The sequence below is a fragment of the Microtus pennsylvanicus genome, chromosome 9 (assembly GCF_037038515.1).
Source record: "Microtus pennsylvanicus isolate mMicPen1 chromosome 9, mMicPen1.hap1, whole genome shotgun sequence".
Lineage (NCBI taxonomy): Eukaryota > Metazoa > Chordata > Mammalia > Rodentia > Cricetidae > Microtus > Microtus pennsylvanicus.
Genome location: NC_134587.1, coordinates 105,074,779 through 105,098,521, shown reverse-complemented (window position 1 = coordinate 105,098,521; position 23,743 = coordinate 105,074,779). Strand labels below are relative to the sequence as shown.

The 23,743-nt window shown below is 43.5% G+C and overlaps 1 protein-coding gene across 2 annotated transcripts in view; it reads right to left on the bottom strand.

Moving 5' to 3' along the window:
* Positions 1-3,566: 3,566 nt before the first annotated feature.
* Positions 3,567-23,743, bottom strand: part of Sh2d4a (SH2 domain containing 4A) — a 56,133-nt gene continuing 35,956 nt past the window's right edge. For both annotated transcript variants that reach the window (XM_075986915.1, XM_075986916.1), the window contains exons 6-9: positions 23,460-23,661; positions 19,750-19,880; positions 5,197-5,420; positions 3,567-4,816 (exon numbers count right to left, since the gene is read on the bottom strand). In XM_075986915.1, the coding sequence (XP_075843030.1) occupies positions 4,724-4,816; positions 5,197-5,420; positions 19,750-19,880; positions 23,460-23,661 (650 nt within the window). In that variant the 3' untranslated portion in view covers positions 3,567-4,723. The remainder of the gene's footprint in view (positions 4,817-5,196; positions 5,421-19,749; positions 19,881-23,459; positions 23,662-23,743) is intronic.

Here is a 23,743-nt window from a genome sequence, read left to right as displayed (position 1 = left end):
TTGGGGAGGCCTCACTAAACCTAAACAGGGGCTGAAATTTAAACTTACCCAGCAAAGGAAAAGAGAAACGCAAGTGGATGAAGAACTCAGGCACATTACTGCTGCAAAGAAAAGCCACTGCCAGATGCCCAGAAACGCAAGTGGATGAAGAACTCAGGCACATTACTGCTGCAAAGAAAAGCCACTGCCAGATGCCCAGCTGGTGAAAGGTCTCCTCCAACTTCACAAATGCTCACTCTATTCCATGTACCTGTACATTTCCTAGTAACCAGTCCAGTTACCTTCTAATATACCTGGGGTCCCATCCAAGTGCTACCGCTGATGCTCTTGAGTGAGAACTGTCAGCCACTCTTTTCAACTCTTTCTTTGGTGGTGGCAGATTGAATCTCGAATAGGAATTGGCAGTTAATGCTACAGACCAGGCCCCTCCCAACCTCTAGTCAACACACCAATGTAGCCTTTTGCTGAATATTTGTCAACAAGTAATGATTCCAAGTGACATACCTCATGTCCTTGTGCGGAATCTCTCCAATCTTGGGCTGCCCAGTGTGTGTGTGTGTGTGTGTGTGTGTGTGTGTGTGTGTGTGTGTGTGTGTAAAAGCCCAAGGGAAAGAAGCTTGAGTCAGGCAAGTCCAGACCTCAGTCCTCTTGTGTTTTGTTCCCTCTGTTTCTCTTCTCTAGCTCCACGTAAGACACACAGAGGAGAGAAACATGTAGACACAGCAGATAACGCAGCCGCCTGGATCCCCACAGCTGCAGAGAGGAGCTAGGCAGGGACTACGCTGGAGTGGGGAGCTCAGCACCAGGCTCTTAACAAGGACCCCAAAGTGGAAGGCCAGATGGGGAGTCGCTCGTGTTTAAAGAGAGACTGTTCCTGGGAGCTGCAAGGAGATAATGACCTTGGGCAGTTTCTTAGGAGGGGGTGGACACTTTGCTCCCGTGCCCCTTGATGCTTGAGCCCCCTGTGATTACATTCTGATTAGCTATGTATTATCATTCAAAGCTGTTTCTCCTGGCAAGACTCAGGCTTTGGTGTTGCTGCCAAAGAGTGGTGGGGTCTGTGCCAGTTTGTTTGGGGGATTTGGGGTTTTCCCCCAACACACAGAACATGTTATTTTCTGGCCACAGAGATACCGTTTAAAATGGCTTTACTCAGACTTTGAAGGTGCCCTCTGCAGAAGCCAATCCCAGCATCCCCTGGGGCTTGACTGTTAGCAGTTTTAGTAGGAAAGAGGACAGAGTCCATGAGGCAGGCAATAGGTAGACCATAGTAAATGTCACAGCCTAAGAGGGTAAGACACCACTGGAGAGCGAAGCCAGGCCATGCTCCTGCCTCCAGTTTCCACCACTTTCATCAAGGGCCAGAATGGAGCAGAGCCAGCTCTGCTAGCAATAACCAAATGCCTATGGATCTGGTGTGGGTGGTTAGGAGAGCTGAATTTACTCCTTACTCTGCAGCCCCACTTTAGGCGTGGAAATGAGATGTGTGCAGTGCCTCTAGTAGCTCCCTCCACCTCAGATCTTAGCCCTTGCAACTTCCAGATCTACCACCAATCTTCAACCCACGCTGAAAATCTACGATAAGCATCCTTGTCTACTGAGGTCTTAAAGCCATTTTAAATGCATTTAAATATTTGAAATAAAGAAAAAACAAAAAAAATAGAATATCATCCAAATTAAATTTAAACCAAACATGAAGGAGTTTTTAGCCAGCGTTGTCTGGGTGGGAAATGAGAAAGCCACCCCGTGGAGAAGTCATTGCCACTTTGGTTGTCATGATTCAGGGCTGGGTGGGGATGTTACCAGGATTTTGACTTGCTGGGAAGTCTGTAAAATGGAGCAACTCTTCACTGAGGAAAGCACGTGACTGACTAGGACGGACATCTCAAGGACTTAGTCTGTGCCACTAGCAGAAGTTACGGTCTTGGCATCACCTGACCTCACAGGAAGGCAGGCAGGGTACGTTCCAAATTCACATCTTCTCCTCAAAAAGGTGCTAACTTGGAAGACGTGGTTAGGAATGTCTAGGCCACGGACTCCATTCTGCAACTGCCAATTTGGCGAAAAAAAAAAGATGGCGACTGAGAACCTTGGGGTTGTTCAAAATCACTGGAAAATATCCCTCCACTCCCTTGCCACCTCAAATCCCAAGCTAACGGATCTACTTTGCTTTAGGTCATCTAGCTAGTATTCTGTATAGATTGTTATATATTTTTAAACTTTCCCTGGTCCCCTTAAAATAGTTCCCCAGTTCCAGGAAAGTGGCCATTAGCATGCACGGCTCATTAGCTATGCAAGCTGGTTTAACAAAGGAACACTCACAGAGAGTGGTTGCAGGCAGAGCTTTCGCTAAGCTGGACACTCAATGCATCTCTTTGGGACCCAGGTGACTTTAGGAACTCATGTCAAAAGCTGAAGCTCATGCAGGTTCAGCAATTCTTTTTATTCCACATGGCTAATTGATGATATAGCCAGGACACAAACACAAACCTGCTGGGCTTGCTTTCTGCTACGTCAAACTACTTCATTGTCTAATAATATATTTTTATCATACAATAAAGGGAGAAGAATTTCATCACTTAAGCCCCTTCAATCTGGAGCAACATAGGTAAACCTCTGCATAGAGAGACATGTTACTCACCACCCTGCAGACAAACCTGAAGTGTAACTGTGGCGCCGACAACAGCAGAACATAGAATTATCATGGCAGAGTTACTGCGGAGTAGGCACAGAATTAACATGGCAGAGTTACTGCGGAGTGGGCACAGTAGAACACAGAATCAACATGGCAGAGTTACTGCGGAGTGGGCACAGTAGAACACAGAATTATCATGGCAGAGTTACTGCGGAGTGGGCACAGTAGAACACAGAATCAACATGGCAGAGTTACTGCGGAGTGGGCACAGTAGAACACAGAATTAACATGGCAGAGTTACTGCGGAGTGGGCACGGTAGAGCACAGAAACAACATGGCAGAGTTACTGCGGAGTGGGCACAGAATTATCATGGCAGAGTTACTGCGGAGTGGGCACAGTAGAACACAGAATTAACATGGCAGAGTTACTGCGGAGTGGGCACAGTAGAACACAGAATTAACATGGCAGAGTTACTGTGGAGTGGGCACGGTAGAGCACAGAATTAACATGGCAAGAAATCCAGTCTCTCCTTCCACAGGGCCCAAGAGTAGATCTCTTTATAAACAGTAGAAAGGAGGAATAAACACAATAAGGAGATTTTAAAAATCAAAAGCAAGGTAGAGAAAACTAAGTAAAGCTTTATCTATATTCCTGAAGGACAGGAAGGCACAATTTAAGCAAAACTATTAAAGATATAATTGTGGAAAAGCTATAATCAGAAGAAAGAAGCTGCATTCTAAGAAAAATGTCATGCGCCCTGAAAAATGCAATGCCTGTCTTGAGTCCCACTTCATCCTCATATGGTCGGACTATTGTGCACTAAGCAACCCTGGGGTGGGGCAGGAGGAGAGCAGGGCTAAGAGACCTAGAGCTGAAGGAGGATTCTGAGCATCTGTGAGTGTGATGGGAAAAAACACTCATGAGACTGTGTTGAAGACAGCTTGTTTATTAGGTGGGGGCAGGGGATATTTATACTCCAGGAAAATTGACCGCTTCCACGATTACTGTCATCCCCTGATTTCAGTTACGTCACTCACTCTCTGTGTCTATGGTCCCTTAGCCTTCATCTTTCCATGTGTCATTTTCTAAACCTCTCTTCCTTGTGTAGATGTCAGTCATGAGGGTCAGGGCCTACCCTACTTATCTAGTCTTCAAAGACCCTATTTCTACATCAGGTCACATCTGTGTACAGGGAGGTCAGGACTCACATACTTTTGGTGTAGGTCACAATTCAACTCTCAGTAGGTGCCATCAAACCACTCACTCTGTTCTTCTCTTTGTACCATGAGCACAGGAGTCCATACATGGCCATGCAGATCATCTTTAGTATCTGCTCACAGATAGAGCTGAGGGAGGCAGAGCAATGGCGAACAAGCTATAAGATGCCCCAGTTCCCTACTACTACTGTGTATGTTTTTTTTTTCATTTGTTTGGTTGATTGATTGGGTTTTGTTTGTTTGTTTGTTGCACATGGTAAGTCTCTTGTTCGTTCCAGGTGTTAAAACTTCTCCTTCAATTCACAGTTGGGACTTGCTTTTCTGTCTGCTAAATCCTGGTTCCAACACACAGAAAAGGTTATCTTTTGAGGAGAATCTTAGCCCTGAGTGGGAACATTTTTACCCAGCATTTTAAAGCCAAGCTATAAGCAGGAGACTGAGACCTTTGACTAAATACCAAAAGGAAGCCTGTAATTCACAAAATGGCTTGCTCATTTTCTGTTGTTGCTGTTGTTTTGATTTGTTTTTTAGAGTAACACCTTAATTGCTAAAAAGATTTCAGTTTACCCTGTTATTTATCTTTTATACACCATTATAGCCCTGTCCTTCAAGGTCCCGTCTTTCAGATTAGGATGTTGTTGAAATGGGTACACTTCTCCCTTTTCCTTCCAGAATGAGAATGAGGGAGAGGTCATCGTCCCTTGAATAGATCTCCAGCATTTATGCAGAACAGAGGTTTCAGTAAGACCCCGCAGACATCGTTTACTGTTGGCTCTGTCACAGAACGGTTTTGGCATCACATGCGAGGTCCACCTCAGAGGTTTCTGTCCAGAGGACAAACCGGCTGGAGGCTGATCCGGATGAGAGCTGTCACTCAAAGAGCTCAAGGTAGTCGGGTAGCTTGTCTTGTTGACCACAGGGGTACATCAGGAGTTCCTTCCCCAGAGAGGTTATGGGCTCTTCCTGTCAATCAAAGCACAGGGTCATGTGGCAGCTGTGTGGTCGATGCCCTTGTTACCTCCTAAGGGGATGTCACTCCTCTACTCTAGATTCATGCAAACCTAGATTGGCTTATGACGATCTTAAAGGCGAGTTTCCTTTGCCAGCTTCCCTTTCCTGCTAGAGCCCAAGTTCTAGCATAGGACCACCCACAGATGTAATGAGTCCGTGCATCTCCAGTAGCCTCAGCTCCAGTGGGATAGCTCTGAGTATGTCAGGAGGATATGATAAAGGACATAGAACTAAGATTCCTCATTATTGGGGGAATTATGTGCCCCCTCCCGTTGCTTGCTCTTGGGCTGTATCCCTAGCCACACCTTTGTTTTGTATATAAGTGGCTTTACCTTGTGGTATTCCACCAAATCTGCCAGGGTGGCGTGCTGCAGCTGGTCCACACCCAGGAAGCTGTAGGAGTCAGCGGATGCATCTATGAGGAAGTGTTTGCAGCCCTCCTCCGACAGATAGGACAGGGCATAGCCCTTGATCTTTTCACTGACCCGGATGAGAAAACTGCCTGGTGTGCCCGCGCTGCTCAGAAGTTCGTTTGCCTTCTTCAGAGTGAGAATCCCTGTGGGAAGAGAAAAGTCATTTCAGCGATGTCCCTATAATCCACACCTCTGTTGCCCTTCACCGTACGAGGAGAGTTTGGGGAAAGGCAAGGCTATTCTGTGTGTACTTTGAGGCCCTTGGGAACCAGTAAAAGAAACAAACGAACAAAACCTTGGTAAACACAAAGCAAATAGTTTTGACACAAGCTAGGGTCACATTGGAAGAAGAATCCCTCAGTTGAAGAATTTCCTCCATCATGTGGGTCTGTGGGTCATTTTTTTGAGTAATGATGGCTATGGGAGGGGCTTGAGTAATGACTGATATGGGAGGGGTTTGAGTAATGATGGCTATGGGAAGGGCTTGAGTAATAATTGATATGGGAGGGGCTTGAGTAATGACTGATATGGGAGGGGTTTGAGTAATGATTGCTATGGGAGGGGCTTGAGTAATGACAGATATGGGAGGGGTTTGAGTAATGATGGCTATGGGAGGGGCTTGAGTAATGATGGCTATGGGAGGGGCTTGAGTAATAATTGATATGGGAGGGGCTTGAGTAATGATGCCTATGGGAGGGGCTTGAGTAATGATGGCTATGGGAGGGGCTTGAGTAATGATTGATATGGGAGGGGCTTGAGTAATGATGCCTATGGGAGGGGCTTGAGTAATTGATATGGGAGGGGCTTGAGTAATGATGCCTATGGGAGGGGCTTGAGTAATAACTGATATGGGAGGGGCTTGAGTAATGATGGTTATGGGAAAGGCTTGAGTAATAATTGATATGGGAGGGGCTTGAATAATGACTGATATGGGAGGGGCTTGAGTAATGACTGATATGGGATGGCCCGGGCCCAGGCCTCCACAAGTAGTACTATCAGTAGTTCTGAGTTATAACAAGAAACCAACCTGAACGAGCCAGTAAGCAGCCTTCCTCCTTGGTTTCTGCCTCTAGATTTCTGCCGTAAGTTCCTTTCCTCAATGATGTCTTGTGATTTGAGAGTTACTCTAAAGGTGGAATAGACCCTTTCTTCCCCAAGTTGCTTTGGGTAAGTGTTTTAATTATAGCAACAGAGGAGCGAACTTGGACAGCTCATAAGAGAACAGCTTCACCTAGAGACACATTAGATTAGCACAAGCTGTCTGCCACTTAGGAAGGGCTGGCACATTATCTTGAGGGTGGTGCTGGGCTCTTTCAGATCCGAAGTGAACTTCGGATGCTCTTGAAGGACCACCACTGTCTGCTTATCAGTGAGAACTCTGGTCTGGAAGTGACCTGTCTTGGTCTGAAACAGTAATTCTCAAACAGAATCACACAGGAGAGTAAAGCACTCCTGTTGGGATGTTAAGGTGGCTTGGGTGGAGGAAGAACTGGAGGGGAAAGAGCCACCCTGAATGTGGGTAACACTATCCCATTGGCCAGGAGGTGAGATGGAAAGAGAAAAGAAAGCTAGCTGGGGGCCAGAGTTCTCTTTTCTGCACTTCCTGATCAACATGCTGTGACTAGTGCACACCCTGCCATATTCCCATGCCAGTGTTTCCTGGTGCACTGTGATGTGAGGTGCCTTCCTCACAGGCCAGTGTTGCTCTGCCATGGAACCAAGTAAATCTCTTTTCTTTTCTTACCATCAGGTGTTGTGTTCGCAGTGATGTAAGAAGTAACTAATACAGTTGTCGTGGGTGTGGGTGATACTTCTACTCACAGGGTACAGGCCAGTGATGCTTCTGAACATTCACACAACAGTCTGACCCATAAAAAAAGTCCAGCACAAAGCATCAACGGTGCTAGAGTTGAAATAGCCTGGTCTAGGAGGCCCTGCAAGTTAGTGACAGAACCGGAAGATACTCTGGTCTACTGAGTGCCTGATACCAGTAACAGGTTTACTGAATTCCACCAAAACTAATCTTCAATGTATCCATTGGGTTTTGAAAGGCTAGAGTGTAATTTACTTATATATCCACACATATATGAAGAAATTTGAATATATACATATATATTCAAAGGAATAAATTCCACCTGCACACATATATGGGGCTTTGTGTAGAGGTGTAATTAAGATGTCTCCTGAATTCCCACTCTCATTTCCCAGTTTGACTCATACTCCAAAGTTCCCTTCTTATTTCTATGGTAATTCTTGGAATGAATAGACAGCATTGTAAACACACAGAGAATAGCCAACAGCACAGCTGGCTGAATTACCCTGTGGGCTCTGATTAGGGAAGGAGGAACAATGCTCTTTTCGTGTTCACCCTGTTTTGCCGCAGACAGAAGCTCCAGGCTTCCCTTGTTCCACCCTTACCTTGCTGCTGATGTTCAAGTTCTGATTGTTAAGGAAACAAACAGCAGCCTGCCTTGTGAAAAGGAAATGGGTTTTTGCAGTCCTTCTAGTTGCTAGTGAATTTTTAGTTTAAGTAAGCTCCAGTCATTCGGAGCACCGTGCTAAAAAAGATTCTGTAAATAGATCTTTAACGAGAGGAGGAATTTGAAAAGCCCCACTCCCTACAAGCCAAGTTCAACCCACCAACATTCTCCTACCTGCTCTTTGCCCATCACTGTTCAGGAAGATGAACAGTGGTCCTGTACCATAAAGGCTGGCATGAGAGCTTGTATGAAGAACTGAGGGTGGGCAGGTACTGACAGAAACGGCATCCCAAAGGAAAGAAACTCAGGGCATCTCTCCCAGAGATTCCAGCTCTATTGCTGTGCCTCTCAGAAAGGTTGCTGGTTCATGTCTACCACAAACATTCATCATAGTTGAAATATGAAATTTCCTCCCCCCCCACACACACCCTAGTTCATGTCTCAAATGCTTGGTTCCTGAATGCTGGTACCATTTTGGGAGACTGTAAAAGAGGCAGAGCCTAGCTGGAAGAAGTAACTGGAGGGATGTCCCTGGGGGCCATGTCTTATACTGCCCTTTCGCTTATTATCTTCCTCTCTTTCCTATTTACCATGAGATTATATCTTCCACCACAGGCTCTTTTATCAGAATATTCTGCCCATGTGCACAGAGCTCACAACAACAGACTAGAAAGCTCTAAGATGAGGAATAAATACTGCCTCGGCTCGGTTATTCTTTTGGGTATTTTGTGGTCGCAGCAGCACAAAGTGTGAACATCCAAGCTGTCAGTCATTGTTCTATATTTTCTCTTGTGGCACATCGGCAACAGTTGCCCCACAGTGATCGAGTGAGATTCTCAGTTCAGACATGGGCTGCTTGCTTTCAATGTTTCTTTTGCCTTTCTAGACATCTCTGGTTCCATGGATAAATTGTCTAAAAGAGCTGTAGGCTCTAAGAAGGCAATAAACAACCACTCTCTGCCAGGATGACCCCCAACAGAAGTTTGAAGACAACTATATTAGATTGTCTAAGAAAGCAGAGGTATTTTTCACTGTCACTGCAAATCTCCCTGCAGAAACAAGGACTTGCTAAACTCCTGTCAGAAGGAAGAGCAGCGTTGTGGAAAACAATTTCTTATTACACCCAAACTTAGGGACAGAGTAAGTCTTTAGTTCTAAGTCCCTTCAAAGGACTGGGAAGATGTGTATAGTCAATGACTATAAAAGAAAAAAGTTCTTCTTGAAAATGATAAGGAAACCTGGACAATTTTCCTTTCTAAAATAGGGTAAGGTTGAGGAAGCCCAAATCAAAGTATCTACAATCCTCCTGACCTCTGTAATCATCACCCATTACACACTATCTTAGCACTATCTAATCTGCTAAAGCACCGGAACACAATAAAATGATTCTGCAGTAAATCCCAGGTCATAATTCAATCTCCTTACATATCACAGGAGTGAGGGCCGGCTCAAAGGTGAGGGCCACGCACAAGAGAGCAGTTTCTCTCTACATGCTTAGGCACGTAGTTCACGTTCCTGAGCACAAGTAGATGTTTCTTTACAGACTCCATCAGGAGTCAAGGGAAGTGGGTACCTTTGAGGAGTCTTGGCCACTGCCAGCCTCAGAAGCGCCATGTCTATGGAAGATAGGAGTCCTTGAGTACAAAGGCATGTTCCAAAGTCAGGTATCCTGATGAGTGTCATGTGAGCAACGTCCTCACAGGCTTTGGCTTGCCCTCTGTATGTCTCTAAGATTGAAAGCAATGATCTTCACCCCACCTCTCAATTCATGACACTTCAGGGCTGCCTCTGGGAATCAGCAATCTTCACACATTGTAAAGAAACCAAAGCAATCTGAGGTCAGATGGCAGAAAAGAGAATGGTATATTGCTTTTACTCATTTTATTTGCTGGTTTGTTTATTGTTACAGCATCTCTCTACATAGCCCAGGCTGGCCTGGAATTCATAGAGGTCTGTCTACCTTTGCAGGTATTAAAGGCATATGCTACCATGCCTGGCTAGACTTCTTTTATTCAAGTTTATCCCTAAGTGTAATGGGATAGAGTTCTACCAGGAAAACAACCTGCACACATTAAGAGTAGAAGCACTGGTCGTTTCTCACTTCCCCACCACTTCTCTGACTATTCAGGTTCTTACTTAATATCTGACTCTTGAGTTATTATTAATAAAGAATAACTAGATAAATGCTACATTTGATGCTCCAACACATGACACAACCACACAGAGAGGACACAGCAGTCAGCACCGCCACAGTTGTGGCATGGGCCTCTCTCTGAGCTCTCACAACAGTCGCCTCCCATCTGCAGGGACTCTAGCAAATGGGCTCAGTGGATTCCCATAGCTCTCAGGGAACCGAGGAGGGCAGAACCAGCTGCCAGAGGAGCTAGCTACTGCCTAGCAGTTAAAGCTTTGGCTCCCGTGGTCAGAGAATGCTGCAGGTGCTTAATAAGCTGGTTCAGTCCCTCCCCCAAGAACTCCTAAATAGGGACAGAATGCTTTAAAATACACTTAAATGCTAAAGAAAAAAAGAAAGAAAATGGGTATAGATAGTCATAGAAAGAAATAGTTTGAAAATTATGAAATGAAATCTTTAAAAAGTAAGTAATAAAATAAAAAGCCACATAAGGATGGGAAATACACAGGATGTCTGGACCCTGTATGGTGTTTTGCTGACTTTGAAGTTTTTGAATGCTAATGAGCAAATGACAGCTGCTGAGAGACGTTGGATTATGGGAGGAAGTGTTTAATTAAACTAGCATATACTTTACAGATGACTTGATTTCAGAATGGAAGTCAAGAAATATGTTGCATTGGGGGAAAGGTTATGCCTTTGTTTCCACAGAAAACAAAAAGCTACGGATTCCTTCAAACTTAGTAGAGGTCAGATTTGAACAGGGGAGGCCTCCTGAGGATCTTGGCTGCAGATATGAGGGAGGAAGCCAGGAAAGACTGAAGGACAGGTGATGTGTATGCTGACAAACATAGGAACAATTCTAAGACTGAATGGACATGAAAAATCTAGTTGACTTCAGAGTCCTCATGACAGTTTGGTTATGAAGTCCAAATGGACTTATGACAGATGCCTTTTACCTGCTCATACATAAAACAGAAAATCACCTTTAGTTGATTTGTGCATACTGTACATTACATACTTGTGTTAATATACCTTTAAAAGTTTTCATGTTTTCAAAAAAAAAGGCCAAACACCAATGAAAACAAGTAGCCCAGGTGATCCAGCCTCTCAGATCTCAGAATGCCTCAGTTAGAGTTTCCTTAAAATTCTGCATCCAGAACATCTTCAAAGCTGCTAGCTGAGATAGTCCAGCCTCACAGACTACTCCAGCCAGGACTTCAGATAAGCTCTACACGTTCCCATCACACAAAGACTAAACAACAACAAAAATACAGCTAGTTCTCCCAGTACTTTACCATTATCTCAATGTTCTCAGGGTTCCATCGCCCCAAGACAACAGGAAACAGTCTAGAAAACATGATGCCCACATTCCCAAGAGGCATGGTGAGTGGATCTTGGTTTATTAGTGGATCATAGACATTTATCATCATTTAGCAGGTTGATGCCAAGTTGTTATTGGTGATACTGGGGGGGGGGGGGAACTAAGCAAAGGAAATTAGATTCAGGGATCTGGTTCTGAAAAGAAAAGGAGATATAGAAATGATAGGATAAAAGAACAGATTTTAAAATATATTTTAAACTAAAAAAGCAACTACTAAACATTTTACATTGCTATGGATTTTTGTATATTGATACAAATTTAAGGTTATTTTTGTTATACTGTATATATCTTTCTATTCTTGTTTAAGGTATTACACCATGCAGTTCATTTAAAAATGTAATGTAAAGTTATAATCTTTAAAGGTTATTATTATGAACTGTTTAAAATAATTTAAAAATGTAGACTAATAGTTGGTCATCTATAAAAACAAATTTGTGGCCATGGTCAAGGAAAACAGAGATATATTTTAAATAGATAAATGCTCTTTAAATAGTTAAGAAAGCTGCAGAATATGATATTTTAATAATATAAGACTTTTATGATAATGAGACACATCTGCTCCTGGCATCTCCAATCCACTTCTGAGAAGATGATGAGCATCAAAGATCCCCCATACTGAATTTGCTTTCTTTATAGCAAAAGTTAATGTCTGGGCAAGAAACTACTTTTGCCTTGAGTGCTGACAGTATGCTGTCTAAATTGGACAAGCAGGACATACAAAAAAAGTGACTGCTGAACTTTACCAAGACAAGGTAAGAAAGTTCTTCAAAATCCCTGCTTCATAAAAAAGTCTGTCAGATACTCTAGGCCTGTAGGTGGAACATAGATATCCCACCACTGCAGGGGAACCTTGGGTCATTTTCCAAACAGACAAATGTTCCTATGGTTTCTATAGTTTTGGAAGCTGTTTGCTTTGAACTTCCTATTTACTCAGGTAATATCTTTCTCTGGTCTCTGATGGAGTTGAATACTAGACAGCTATAGCTACAGTTTTCCTTGTTACAAAATTCAAAAAAGAAACTCATGAAAGAGGTGTAAAATGTATAAGATTGAAAGACATAAAAGCTGAAATTGTTTATCTAAGAAAATGTTTTGAGGTCTAAGACTATAGTTTTGGGTTGGTAATACAAGTTAGGATAGAAAGTGAATTAGGTACAAAATGTTGGACTTACCCAGATAGGATAGATAATGGAGTATTTTCTCTGAATTTTCCAAATGCAAATGGACTAGACATTGTGAACGTATTTCTTACCAGATGATTGTTCTTATTGTATGTAGTATTAGAGTTAAAAACCTTCCATTTTTCTTTTGGCAAAAGGGGGTAATGTTGTGAGATATTTTGATAGCTTTCTGATACTCCTGAGATTGCCTTTAAACTTTGCTTTGGATCAGAGGGCAGAGCTAGCTACTAGCTGACCAAAATACAGTCCTGCTCATCCTCCTCTGAGTAATGACGGGGACTGGATCGTTCTGTAGCAGCACCATGGAACAGAATATCCCGCAACGGGGGAAATCTCCCCTGAATCGGTCGGGTGATGCTACCAGCCCTGAGTATTTTTTTGAGACCTGAGCTAGAATGAATATGACTGTGGACTCAAGCTTTAGTTTTATTTTGTTTCTTTAGTTTCTTGGCATGTGTGGACAATAGCTACTGCATTGGCCTGTGTGGTTTTTAGAACTCTCTGGAGTGAAGGTTTGACCAAAACAGCCCTAAGAAAGCTGCCCAGAAGAGATCCGCAGACCCAAAGAGATGCACAGTAACTTGAAAACCCTAGCAGGGCTCTAGTTAGAAACCCAGCAGGCAGAGAAGTTGGTAGAATGATTATCCTCTTCTGGAAAATTCCTACTCTATCTGTAAGCAGAGAATAAGAGGCATTCGGATGCCTCCTGAGCTGTTTCCTCTGATCTGCAGAGCACCTGGCACACTTGGTCTCTGCTGTGTGGGTCATGCACAGCACACTCCATCAGGACCATCTTGCCCTTTCCCACTGCCTTATGACCTCCTGGCCGTCAGGCAGCTCCCACACCGACACACTAATATCTTCAGCACCCACCCCTGGAACAGACCTAGCCAAGTGATTTCATCTCACAACCTACCCCTCTTTGAAGCTGTTGCCTCGGGTCCAAGAATTGTTAGGTAGAGTTAAGGGGTATGAGCCCTTCTGCACAGTGCACAGCACCACCATCTGTGTACTGTACAACCTACTTCCCTGGAAGTTATCTGCAAAATATATGTTTGGATTAAATAAAAGATTACCAAATAATGACACAATGTATTTCTTCATTGAGCCCTGAAAGCAATCCTACAAAGGGGTAATATTACTACTCTGAAAGAAGCTTTACGGGGCGGAGAGATAGTTCAGTGGTAAAGAACACTTGCAAAAGATCAAATTTGCATTCCCAGTACACATGGCTTACAACCATCTGTAACTTCAAGCACCCATACGGCAGCTCACAATTCCTTGTAATTCCAGTCCCAGATGATCTAACGAATACACTCTCCTGACCGCCATTGGCACTAGGCATGTGTATGGTGCAAATATAAATACGCAGACAAACATTCATATGGGCAAAATAGAAATAAGTAAATAATTTTTAATATGTCTCAAAGTGTGCTCACAGAAAACTACATAGTATTTTAGGACCTTTAAGAATATCAGGATAAGTATGCCACTGGATCTAGGTACTGAGCCCTTAGCCAAACTCCTACCCATTCCAATGGTGGTGCCACTGGATCTAGGTACTGAGCCCATAGCCAAACTCCTACCCATTCCAATGGTGGTGCTACTGGATCTAGATACTGAGTCCATAGCAAACTCCTACCCATTCCAATGGTGATGCTACTGGATCTAGGTACTGAGCCCATAGCAAACTCCTACCCATTCCAATGGTGGTGCTACTGGATCTAGGTACTGAGCCCATAGCAAACTCCTACCCATTCCAATGGTGGTGCCACTGGATCTAGGTACTGAGCCCATAGCAAACTCCTACCCATTCCCATCGTGGTGCAATGTGCTTCTGTTTACATTTCTCCTTTTATTTAACCTTCAAAGAGTTCTAAACAAGATCTGGTACTATTATCATTATGTTTTGTAGACAAGCAAGCTAAGCGGGAAAACGCCAATGCCAAGGTTGCAGGGCCAGGGTCTGTTCCAGGTCCTTAGCTCTGGTGCTTGCTCATTATGTTCATGACATTTTACAAATATGCCCTTCCTGCAACACACAGTGGTGACATGGGTTTTGCTTCTTAGTCATGGTCTCATTACCTCATAAAATGCGTGTGTCCTAGATAGAATGAATGGCATAGAGTACAAGCCATCACCCGAGGCTTAGCTACAGACTTTGAACCGCCACATGCATCAATAATTTGTGCTGGGTAGACAGCTACGTGAGAACTCCTTTGTGAAAGGAGAGCAGGATTTGATGTCTAACATTAAGAAAGTTCTCTGGAGCAAGATAGTCAAAGGATAGGTCATTAATAGGCCCTAATTGGCAGGTCTGCTGAGGTGTATCTATGAGCCTTTCTTAATAAGATCAGCTACCTACACCAGCTCTGATGGTGTCCTGTACCCTTGCAGAAGGAGCTGGGGGTATGGAGAAAAGCTGCCGGAATGGAGAAAAACACAGGACCCCCACACTGATGGCTGTCTATAGGCAACTTGAATTCCAGGGATAACTACTCCTATAAAAAAATGGAGAAAATTAAAAAGAATGAGGTAGAGAGGTGTATATAAATAGAACAAAGTAAAGGCATTTAGTATGATCCAACAATGTCAAATTCTACTAAAAGTATAGAATTTGCTTTCAGAGGGGCATAAAATATAAACTCTTGAGACTACAGCATCTAGAAGGCATGCTCAGTTATGTGTCCCATCTGCAAAAGGCATCCAGAGGACAAGCAAGGATGGAGCTACTTCACTGATCTCAATTATACCCTATTTGGTAACTGTAAATGATTTCAACATTAATGATGTGCAAAGCAAGTGTGGGAGTGAAGCTGTCTAGCAGCGAAGACCACTGGGGAAGCCCTGAACTAGAGGTGTGTTTCTCTCTGCATTTCTGTCTTTTCACAGCCCAGTCTCTGGCAGGTTCCGAGATCCCTCCACCGCTAGTTTTGTCTGTTTAGGGGGTGTGGAAATGTTGGTAGAATGAAGAAATGGACTTGTGGGTGGAACTTCACACTTGAGGTGTGTTTAGTCATTGAGTCTCCCAATGAGTCCTCGAAGCATGTTAGTGGGTAGAGTGGATTATGTATCGATGCACTCTGGAGACTCAGAGCCAGGGTTAGCTTATGCTTGGTGGCTTTGCTGGTCAGCTGGGCAGAAGGACTCATGTACTTCATAAACACCAGAGACTAAACAGTGTGGCTGAAGGACTGGAGGACCCTGGTACTAGCTGCAAGAATAAAATTGGTTAAAAACCGGGATTGTAGTCAAGGGAAAAGACGTAACTGAGCTGAGAATTAGTCTAGGACAACAGCATGTGAAGGGATAAAAATGACACAAACAAGAAGAAATAATCCCCTTGGTTGAGGAAACCAAAAAAAAAATACCCTTAATGTCCGTATTCGGAAGACGATACGTCTCAGACACAGAAGCATCTAGGACAGCAGCTCCAGCCCACCCAGTGGCTACATCCTATCCCACAGGCTCAGCCTTGACCTGCCAACTTCCCAACAGCCAAATCCCCTTATCCTTTATGGTGGCTTCTATCCCATGACCTTCCATGTCACTATTGCCTTCTGACCTTTTAAGGACAGGTCCTAAGTAAGTACTTGCACACGAGACAGCTTTGGCAGGAATTAAGATCTGGTTTACTGGACAACCACATGTTACTTGTGTAACTCAAAAGCTACTTCTCAGCACTGCGAGACTGCAATGAAGGGATGGCAGAAAGCACAGGCAGGGAAAAGGTTTCTGGTAGGCTGAAGCAGAAGCCCTGTTCTCTGGGAGGAGAGGGGAGCGGGGAGGGTGCTCTGACTCTTCACGCTTGAGCTCATTTGCTCAGTACAGACCCCCTGCACACAGTAACCACCTCCCCATTCACAATGGGGGGCGGGAGTGCAACTCACATCTTGTTCTGGAAATTAAACTTCAAAACTCCTTGCCTCTTTCATTCCTCTTCATTTTCACCCTTGTGAGGTAGAAATTAAAGACTATGACATTCAAAAAAAACTGTGTACATTGTATAAATTAGGAAGTCTCCACACATACCCAGATATAGGACAGGCCCTGGAAAGACGTGAAAAGACTTCCCGCTTACACCTCACACTGATCCTTGGCACAGAAACTGCCTGTAACTCCAGAAAACAGATGCCAACACGTTTAATAGTAGCCAAACGGCTGAAGAGATGGCTCGGCAGGTGAAGTGCCTGATACACAACCAAAGACCAGAGTTCCTATTCTTTCCACCCAAGTTAAAGCTGGGTGTTGAACCTGAGACCCAGCACTGGAGAAGAAGAGTCAGGCAGATGCCAAGGGCTTGCTGGCGTAAGCTCGGGGATCAGTGAGAAGCCTGTCTCAGAAACCAAGGTGGAAAATGACAGAGGAAGAAGCCTGACCCTGACCTCTACACACATGCACAGGCATGTCGGCCAGCACATGCGTGCACACACAGATAAATAGCATTGCTAAGGTGGACAGGAGGTCAGAAGGTAGAACAAGGGAAGCGGATAAGGGGCGGGGCGGGCAGGGGTGGGGTGAATGTCAGTGAAGTCAAATAAACTAATGTATGAAGTGTCATAAGGAAAATCATTACTTCCAATGCTTACTAAAAATAATGTTTTCTGTTTTAAAAGAGCAATAAAAACAGTTAAAGTGGTGAATTTTAGGTAATGTGAAGTTTATCATAATAATGAATGGAAAGATGTCTGTATACCATATATGTGTGTGTGTGTGTGTGTGTGTGTGTATGTTTATCTATAAAACATTGCAGGTTGGTTGTACATGATACAAGCAAAAAAATCATCAAAGGGAAAAACTAAATCAAACAGCACTGAAATGAAAAATTGTGCCTCAAAATGTGCCAGGGTGATAAATCATAGACTAAAAGAAAAAATAGGTAGTTCATAGAACTGATAGATGATTAGTATTGAGAATATATAAAATTCTACAAATCAAAACAAAAGTTTAATAAATGCCCTGGGGAAAAAATGACCAAAACATCTGAAGAATTATTTACAGCAAACACTCACCCAAAAAATACGTGAGGGGCTCGGGCTCACTGCTCATCAAGGCAAGCCCAACCACTGCAATTTCCCTGTGGACCCACAAGACAGGAAATGAAATCAGGCACCATCAAGCACTGGTAAGTACAGAGACAGCAGGAACTCAGGAACAGAGGCAGGAGTATACGTTGGGGCGATCACAACAGGGTATTCGGCCATACTCAGTAGGGATTGAGTGTGCCTTGTTCAACATACTTATCCACAAGTATAACAGGAGGTTTTCAAATGATAATGTATTTCAGCAGACCTGAAAGTTGAGCAGTTAGAACCAGAAAACATAGGGCATGAAAGGTTCTAAAGTCTGAACTATTTAAAGAACATGTTAGTTGCCCTGGAGTGTGTCTGCTTTGGCTATTTGGATTAGGAATGTTCAGCACGCAAATGTCTCTCCTTTCCAAAAATTCCATGTCTTAAGAGATTATGCTACGTGGGTATGAAAAGATGTTCTCAAGAGTGACGTTGGGCCATTCCTGAGTACTAACATGCGAGCAAACATATTTCAGAGAGACAAAGTGTGGTCCCCCTCACCATCATGGAAACGTGAAACTCAGTCTCCCTAAAATGGAGGATAAATATATACTGACTGAATGACTGCATATTTATTATCACATTATTTATTTATTGTGTTATTTATTTTCCTTATAACTATGATAAATATTTGCCTAAGAACAGATTGACGATGTCATATCTATAAAGTATTATATGGAACACTCCGAAGTTGTATATTCTAAGCAAAGCTCCCAGTGGATTATTAATCCTGCTGTGTCTTCTAGCTTTGTTTTTCCGACAGAACTGCCAGTGCATATAGCAGAATTCTTAATGACTTAAGCTAACACTCTCATACCCTGCTGTTTAAAACAAAACAAAACAACAGCAACAAACCCCCACAAAACTGAAAATGTGAGTACTCTCATTACCAGGGGTGACAGCATACATCAACTGTCCAGGGACACAGAAACTACCCGGCTGATCTCCTGTGCTTAGCTTAGAAAGGATAACTGGGGACAGCAGACAGGGAGATGGCCCTGGCAAAGGCATGCAGAATCAGCAGAGTCCTCTCTCAGTCTCTCACAATAGCACAACAGCATGGATGGGAGGGACGCTTGCAACCCTGTCCCTGGAGGGGGGAGGGGGACTCCAGGATTGATCAAAACCAAAGCCTGACCCTCAGATACATCCAAGGGCAGCTGGTACATCTGCTGGGACCCAGGTTTCAGAAGCAGCGCTTGAGAGAAGGCTGTCACCGATGAGCTGTGAGGCTTTAGCAGTGGCTGTGCATGTGTGTGGGGGAGCTGATCTTCTGTGGTCTGTTTATGTGTACAATGACGCTACTGAAGAGTGAGATGCCTTAAACATAGTTCCAACCATGACGCTCTATGTGCTAAGTGGGAGAGAATACCTCGGATGGATACTTAATTGAAAGTTCAATTCAGTCACAGGTAATTCCTTCCTTTCTTTTTTTTCTTTTCTGGGTTGGGATTATAACTGAGCACTTTGTACATTCTGACCAAATAACTCTGTCAGAGCGATACCCCAGGCTCCTAAGCACAGGCCTTAAAGAAACAACTGACTTCTCTTCAAATGAAGCAGTCAGAGGGTATGACCTGGGTCGTCAGAGGAGTCTCAGTCAACCAAGTCTCTTAAGCCAAATGCTGAATGCCGAGCTAATGCCGTCTCATGACTCAAAACACCCCATCTTGTGGACTTACTAGAGCATCGGAAAGAAATCATCAAAGTCACAGGACTCTTTAAGCTCAAAATGCTCCAGATTCTTATTCCAAAGATGAGGCAATTGGGGCTCAACTGGGTTGAACAGCTATAAAAAGTGACCACTGTTTCTTCCAGGTAACTCAACTAGTTAAGAAAAAGCTGACTCAGAGCTGGCCTTCTGCCAGCTAATCCTGCCCCACTACAACACACAGCCCCCACTGACTTTCCAGAGGAGGAAGACAGTGGCATTTGCTGAAGCTCCACCCTCTTCTCTGACTCCCTAAGAAGCCCTGCTTCCTGCATCTACCCTGGAGTGCTGTATTTGTGGTGAAGAATTCACCCTCATGAAGAGGCCATGAATGCCTACTGCTTTCTAAGAAGACACAGGAAGGCAGCTCTCTCAAAAGAACTGAGAAAACACTTCATGAAAATAAAGTGAAGGATTCTGTCAGTATGGCACAAGTGAAGAAGGAAGGAGAAAGACCTTCTGTTTGTCCTTGACCAAACACTGTCTGCCAACAGAGATGGTCTCATCACTCACCATGGAACCAGGGAGCAATGGTGTCTGAGTTTTTCTGGTAACCTGCATGCAATGGCAGTTGTTCCTCTTTGAACCATCGAATGATGTCCTCCTGGGTGGAGCTGGACTCTGTCCTTGTCACTCCCTGATTCCTGTGATGGGTAAGACGATTCTCAAGTTAGAGCTAACTCATTGGAAATTATGTCCTCCATGTCTTGCTCAGCCGCCATCAGAGACGCTTCCTCGTCCAGCAGATGGGAACATATACAGAGACCCCACAGCCAGACAACATTCAGAGGGTGAAAGGTCTTGGAACACTCAGCCATAAATGTCTTCATCAAATCCCTACCCTCACGACTCGAGAAGCCATGTGGACAAGGACACCGGAAGAGTGTAATAGCTAGGGGGTGTGGGTGACACCAATAAAGTGTCTTCTAGACTCTGACACACACATGAACTCAGAGGCTGTGGCCGCATGCACAGGGCTGACACACCAGAGGCTGTGGCTACACTCACAGGGCAGTGTAAAATAAATTCAACAGTGTTTTAGGAATAAATTATTTTTGTCTTATATCGTTTTTGGGGGGCATTTTTTCAATCTCATTGGTCTTTTGATTGTATATTATGATTTCCAATTTTCTGTTTTTATTTGTTTTATTTTTGTGTGTTTGTCTTATACTTTTTCACTGTTTATTTTTTATAAATTCTGGGTTGTTTGCTTTTCTATCTGCTTGCTTATTTTTTAAAGAGAGAAAGAAAGTATAGAGTTAGATGGGTGAAGATGTGGGAAGGAAATGAGGGAGAGGAAGCTGTGATCAGAATATATTGTATACATTTACAATAAAAAAATCAATGGTAATTTATGATAATCTGATTATAGATGTGATATTTTTATCTGTGCTAAAGGAGAATTAAAGTTTAACTGTAATTTAAGGGAAAAAACAATGACCCATTATATATGTATATATATGTGTATGTGTGTGTGTGTGTATAGCCTCACATACATACACACGTATGTGCACATGTATATGTGGTGTATATACATATATATGCACACATAAACTGGTCTGCATCAATTCAAACACTGAGGACTGGAAATAATCAAAGAAAAAATTTCTACTGTACTAAGACATTTTGCTTTTCCTTATTCCCCAAGCAATGCTGTATTTACTCATTTATATAGCGCTTTCATGATATGAGTCACTGCAAGAGACTTAGACATTATTTAAAGTACAGGCAGGCTGTGCATGCATTACATGCAAATATTGCCCCATTTTATACAAGGGGCTTGAGTATCCTTCACATTTTGGTCTCTTCAAGGGATCTTGGAAATTGCCCCCATAGATACTAAGGGGACAACTTTATACAGAAAGGGAGAGGGGAGAGGGAAGTAGGAAGAGGGGACAGGAAGGGGAGAGAGAGAGGGAGAAGAGAAGGGAGGAAGTGGTGAGAGAAGAGAAGTATATGCATTTCTATTCCCAACATCTAATCACAAGGCAGAGCTAATGGTAGGTTGGGCCCCCTACATGCCACCATTATACGGTTCTTCAAGATCAGAGAAAGGGAAACACATTCATCTGTCTGCTCCTAAAGAACCAGTCAAAGCGATAACCACTACTGTGTTAGATTCAAATTCACTTTACTATGGGTTAGAAGACCCACTAACTCCCAATTAACATTGGAGAAAAGAAGCACTCAGAAGTCAAAGTTGTTTTCCTGGAGAGACTGGATGTGCAAACAAAGACAAGCAAATGAAATGAGGTAGCTGCCTCCCTTGCTTGTTTATGACTTGCTTTTCTGCTTCTTTCTCGGCTTCTGCTCACCTCTACCTCTCTGAGGAGGTTTATTTCTACTAAGAGATGCTCTTGGGAGAAGAAGGTAAAGGGGATATGTCTGCAGACCAGGGAGGGAAGATAAGTGACAACACCATCGTGGAATGAACTCAGCATCAGAACTATCAGAACGGGGTTCTAGGGTGGGTGTGTTCCACTTCAGAAGGCAGAAGCAGCAATGTAATAAACAGACCCCAAATCCCCTCGACAGCCACTGGATGAGCAGCATCTCAGTCTAACACAAAGACACTGAGTGAGCTATGGAAATTTCCTGCTGTACAAACTAGCATGATTTTTGTGATTCTGCTGGCAAGATTTCATGCCACGGGTTCTATGTGACATGTCAACTCCGCAAACATCCATGCACGTATGCAAATGTGGCTATGTATTATCATTTATGACATTCAGAGGATTTGAGAGAAAATGTCTTATATTTGACTTTCCCAGGAAGCAGACCTGGCACACACAGGATATTACTATATGACAAATTTTCACACTAGTTTCCACATGAACTTCCTTTTCTACACATACTCCTCAGAAATGAAATAAAATTTCACATACATGGGACAGGCTACTGTCTGTCTTTCTCTAGGCTGGCTCCTAGCTGGCTTGTGTCACAGTTGCCCAGAGTCCCAAGCTTCACCCCAACCGCTCTGGCACACAAGAGAGCTCTTCATACAGTGTCTAAGTTGGAAAAAATGAGCTGAACACAACTGACAAGAACTGTCTACTACCCTTTAAAAGGCCACCTTCATTGTCATCCATCAAGTACACTAAAAAGTAGAGGAAAGAGACATCATATGAGCCATATCCCATGCTGCCCCAGGAAGGTGCTGGAAAATAAGACACAGCCACCATGAAGCTCTGTGAACAGAGTTACACTAGGCAGAGCCACGGGAGGAGTCTATTCGTGGCCTGCTACAAAGTTAAGGAGGTGTGTATTTCCTGACCTTTTCTTTTTAGCTGTAAGGGAAAAATAAAAAATAAAACCTCATTTTCCAAACTGTGTACAGGGTCATTTAGTGTTGGTCACCACATCTCAATTTAGAGCATTCCGTGGAGTAAGAAGAAAAAAATATTTTTTTTAAAAAAAATTAAAAAATCAGAGATTGTTTCATTTTGCCAAACTCTTAATAGAGTTTAGATTAGATGCAGTTTGTGTCATGCAATCAATAATTGATCTTAAACATTTCTTTCTAAATACTGAAATATTAAGGCTGGAGACATAGCTCAGGGGTTCAGTGCTTGCCTGACATGTGGGAGGCCCTGGGTTTGATCCCTACTATATGCAAACAAATAAACATTAGAATAACAATCAGTAGTCATTTAAAAAAGAATCTGATAGACAGGAAACACAAGGGATAGGGTTTTATTCCAGGTATTCTTTTTGTGCCGATATGCGTTGTGCCTAAGAGGTAAAGGTACTTTCACCACAGAATAAAGACTTGGTTCCAAGATGGAGCATTTCAAAATTCTGAAAATATGGCCTTGACTCTGCATCTTAGAACGAGAACTGCCATCAAACCCTGACTCTTCAGCAATAAAAAGCAGTCCCAGGGATGTGGAGAGTCCACCTGCTTGCAAGGGCTTTCTTTTTTTGACCACTAGAGGCAATGTTGAGCATCATACGTCTGCCCACCTTCCAGGCTCCTGTTTCTCTTTCCTGTTAGCTTGTAGCCACAGGGTGTAGGTGGTAAACAGGAAATCATCTAACTAGACATCTTCACCCTGGGGTGGAGTTCTAATTATAGCCATTGTGGAAATCTTCCAGGGAAGAAAACAGGGTTAGAGGCGAGCCTTCATTGACCTAAGCAGGAAGCCAGCCCTCCTGTCCCAAGATAACGTTTTAATCAGCGCATCCGGGTGCTTACGATGAAAGCCATTCGTGTGGCTTCTTACCCTAAAGACTGTGGAGAGTTTCGTAGTGGGTGGAAAAACTGGGGCTTCGGGGGAAGAGGGGGTCTTCTGGGCTTCTGTGGACCAGCCAGAGGGTTCTGCATCCCCTCTCCGCTCCTTCCCCTTTGGGAAAGCCTCTTGTAGTCTTCCCGTGCTTGCTTAGCTAAGGAGCGTCTCTTCTCATCAGCTGCCTTGGATTTTCGCACTAGAAAGAGAACAGTATCCGAGAAAGTCCATCAGACTTGCCGAAGGTCACACTCAGAGTCACAGACAGGAGATTCAGCCCT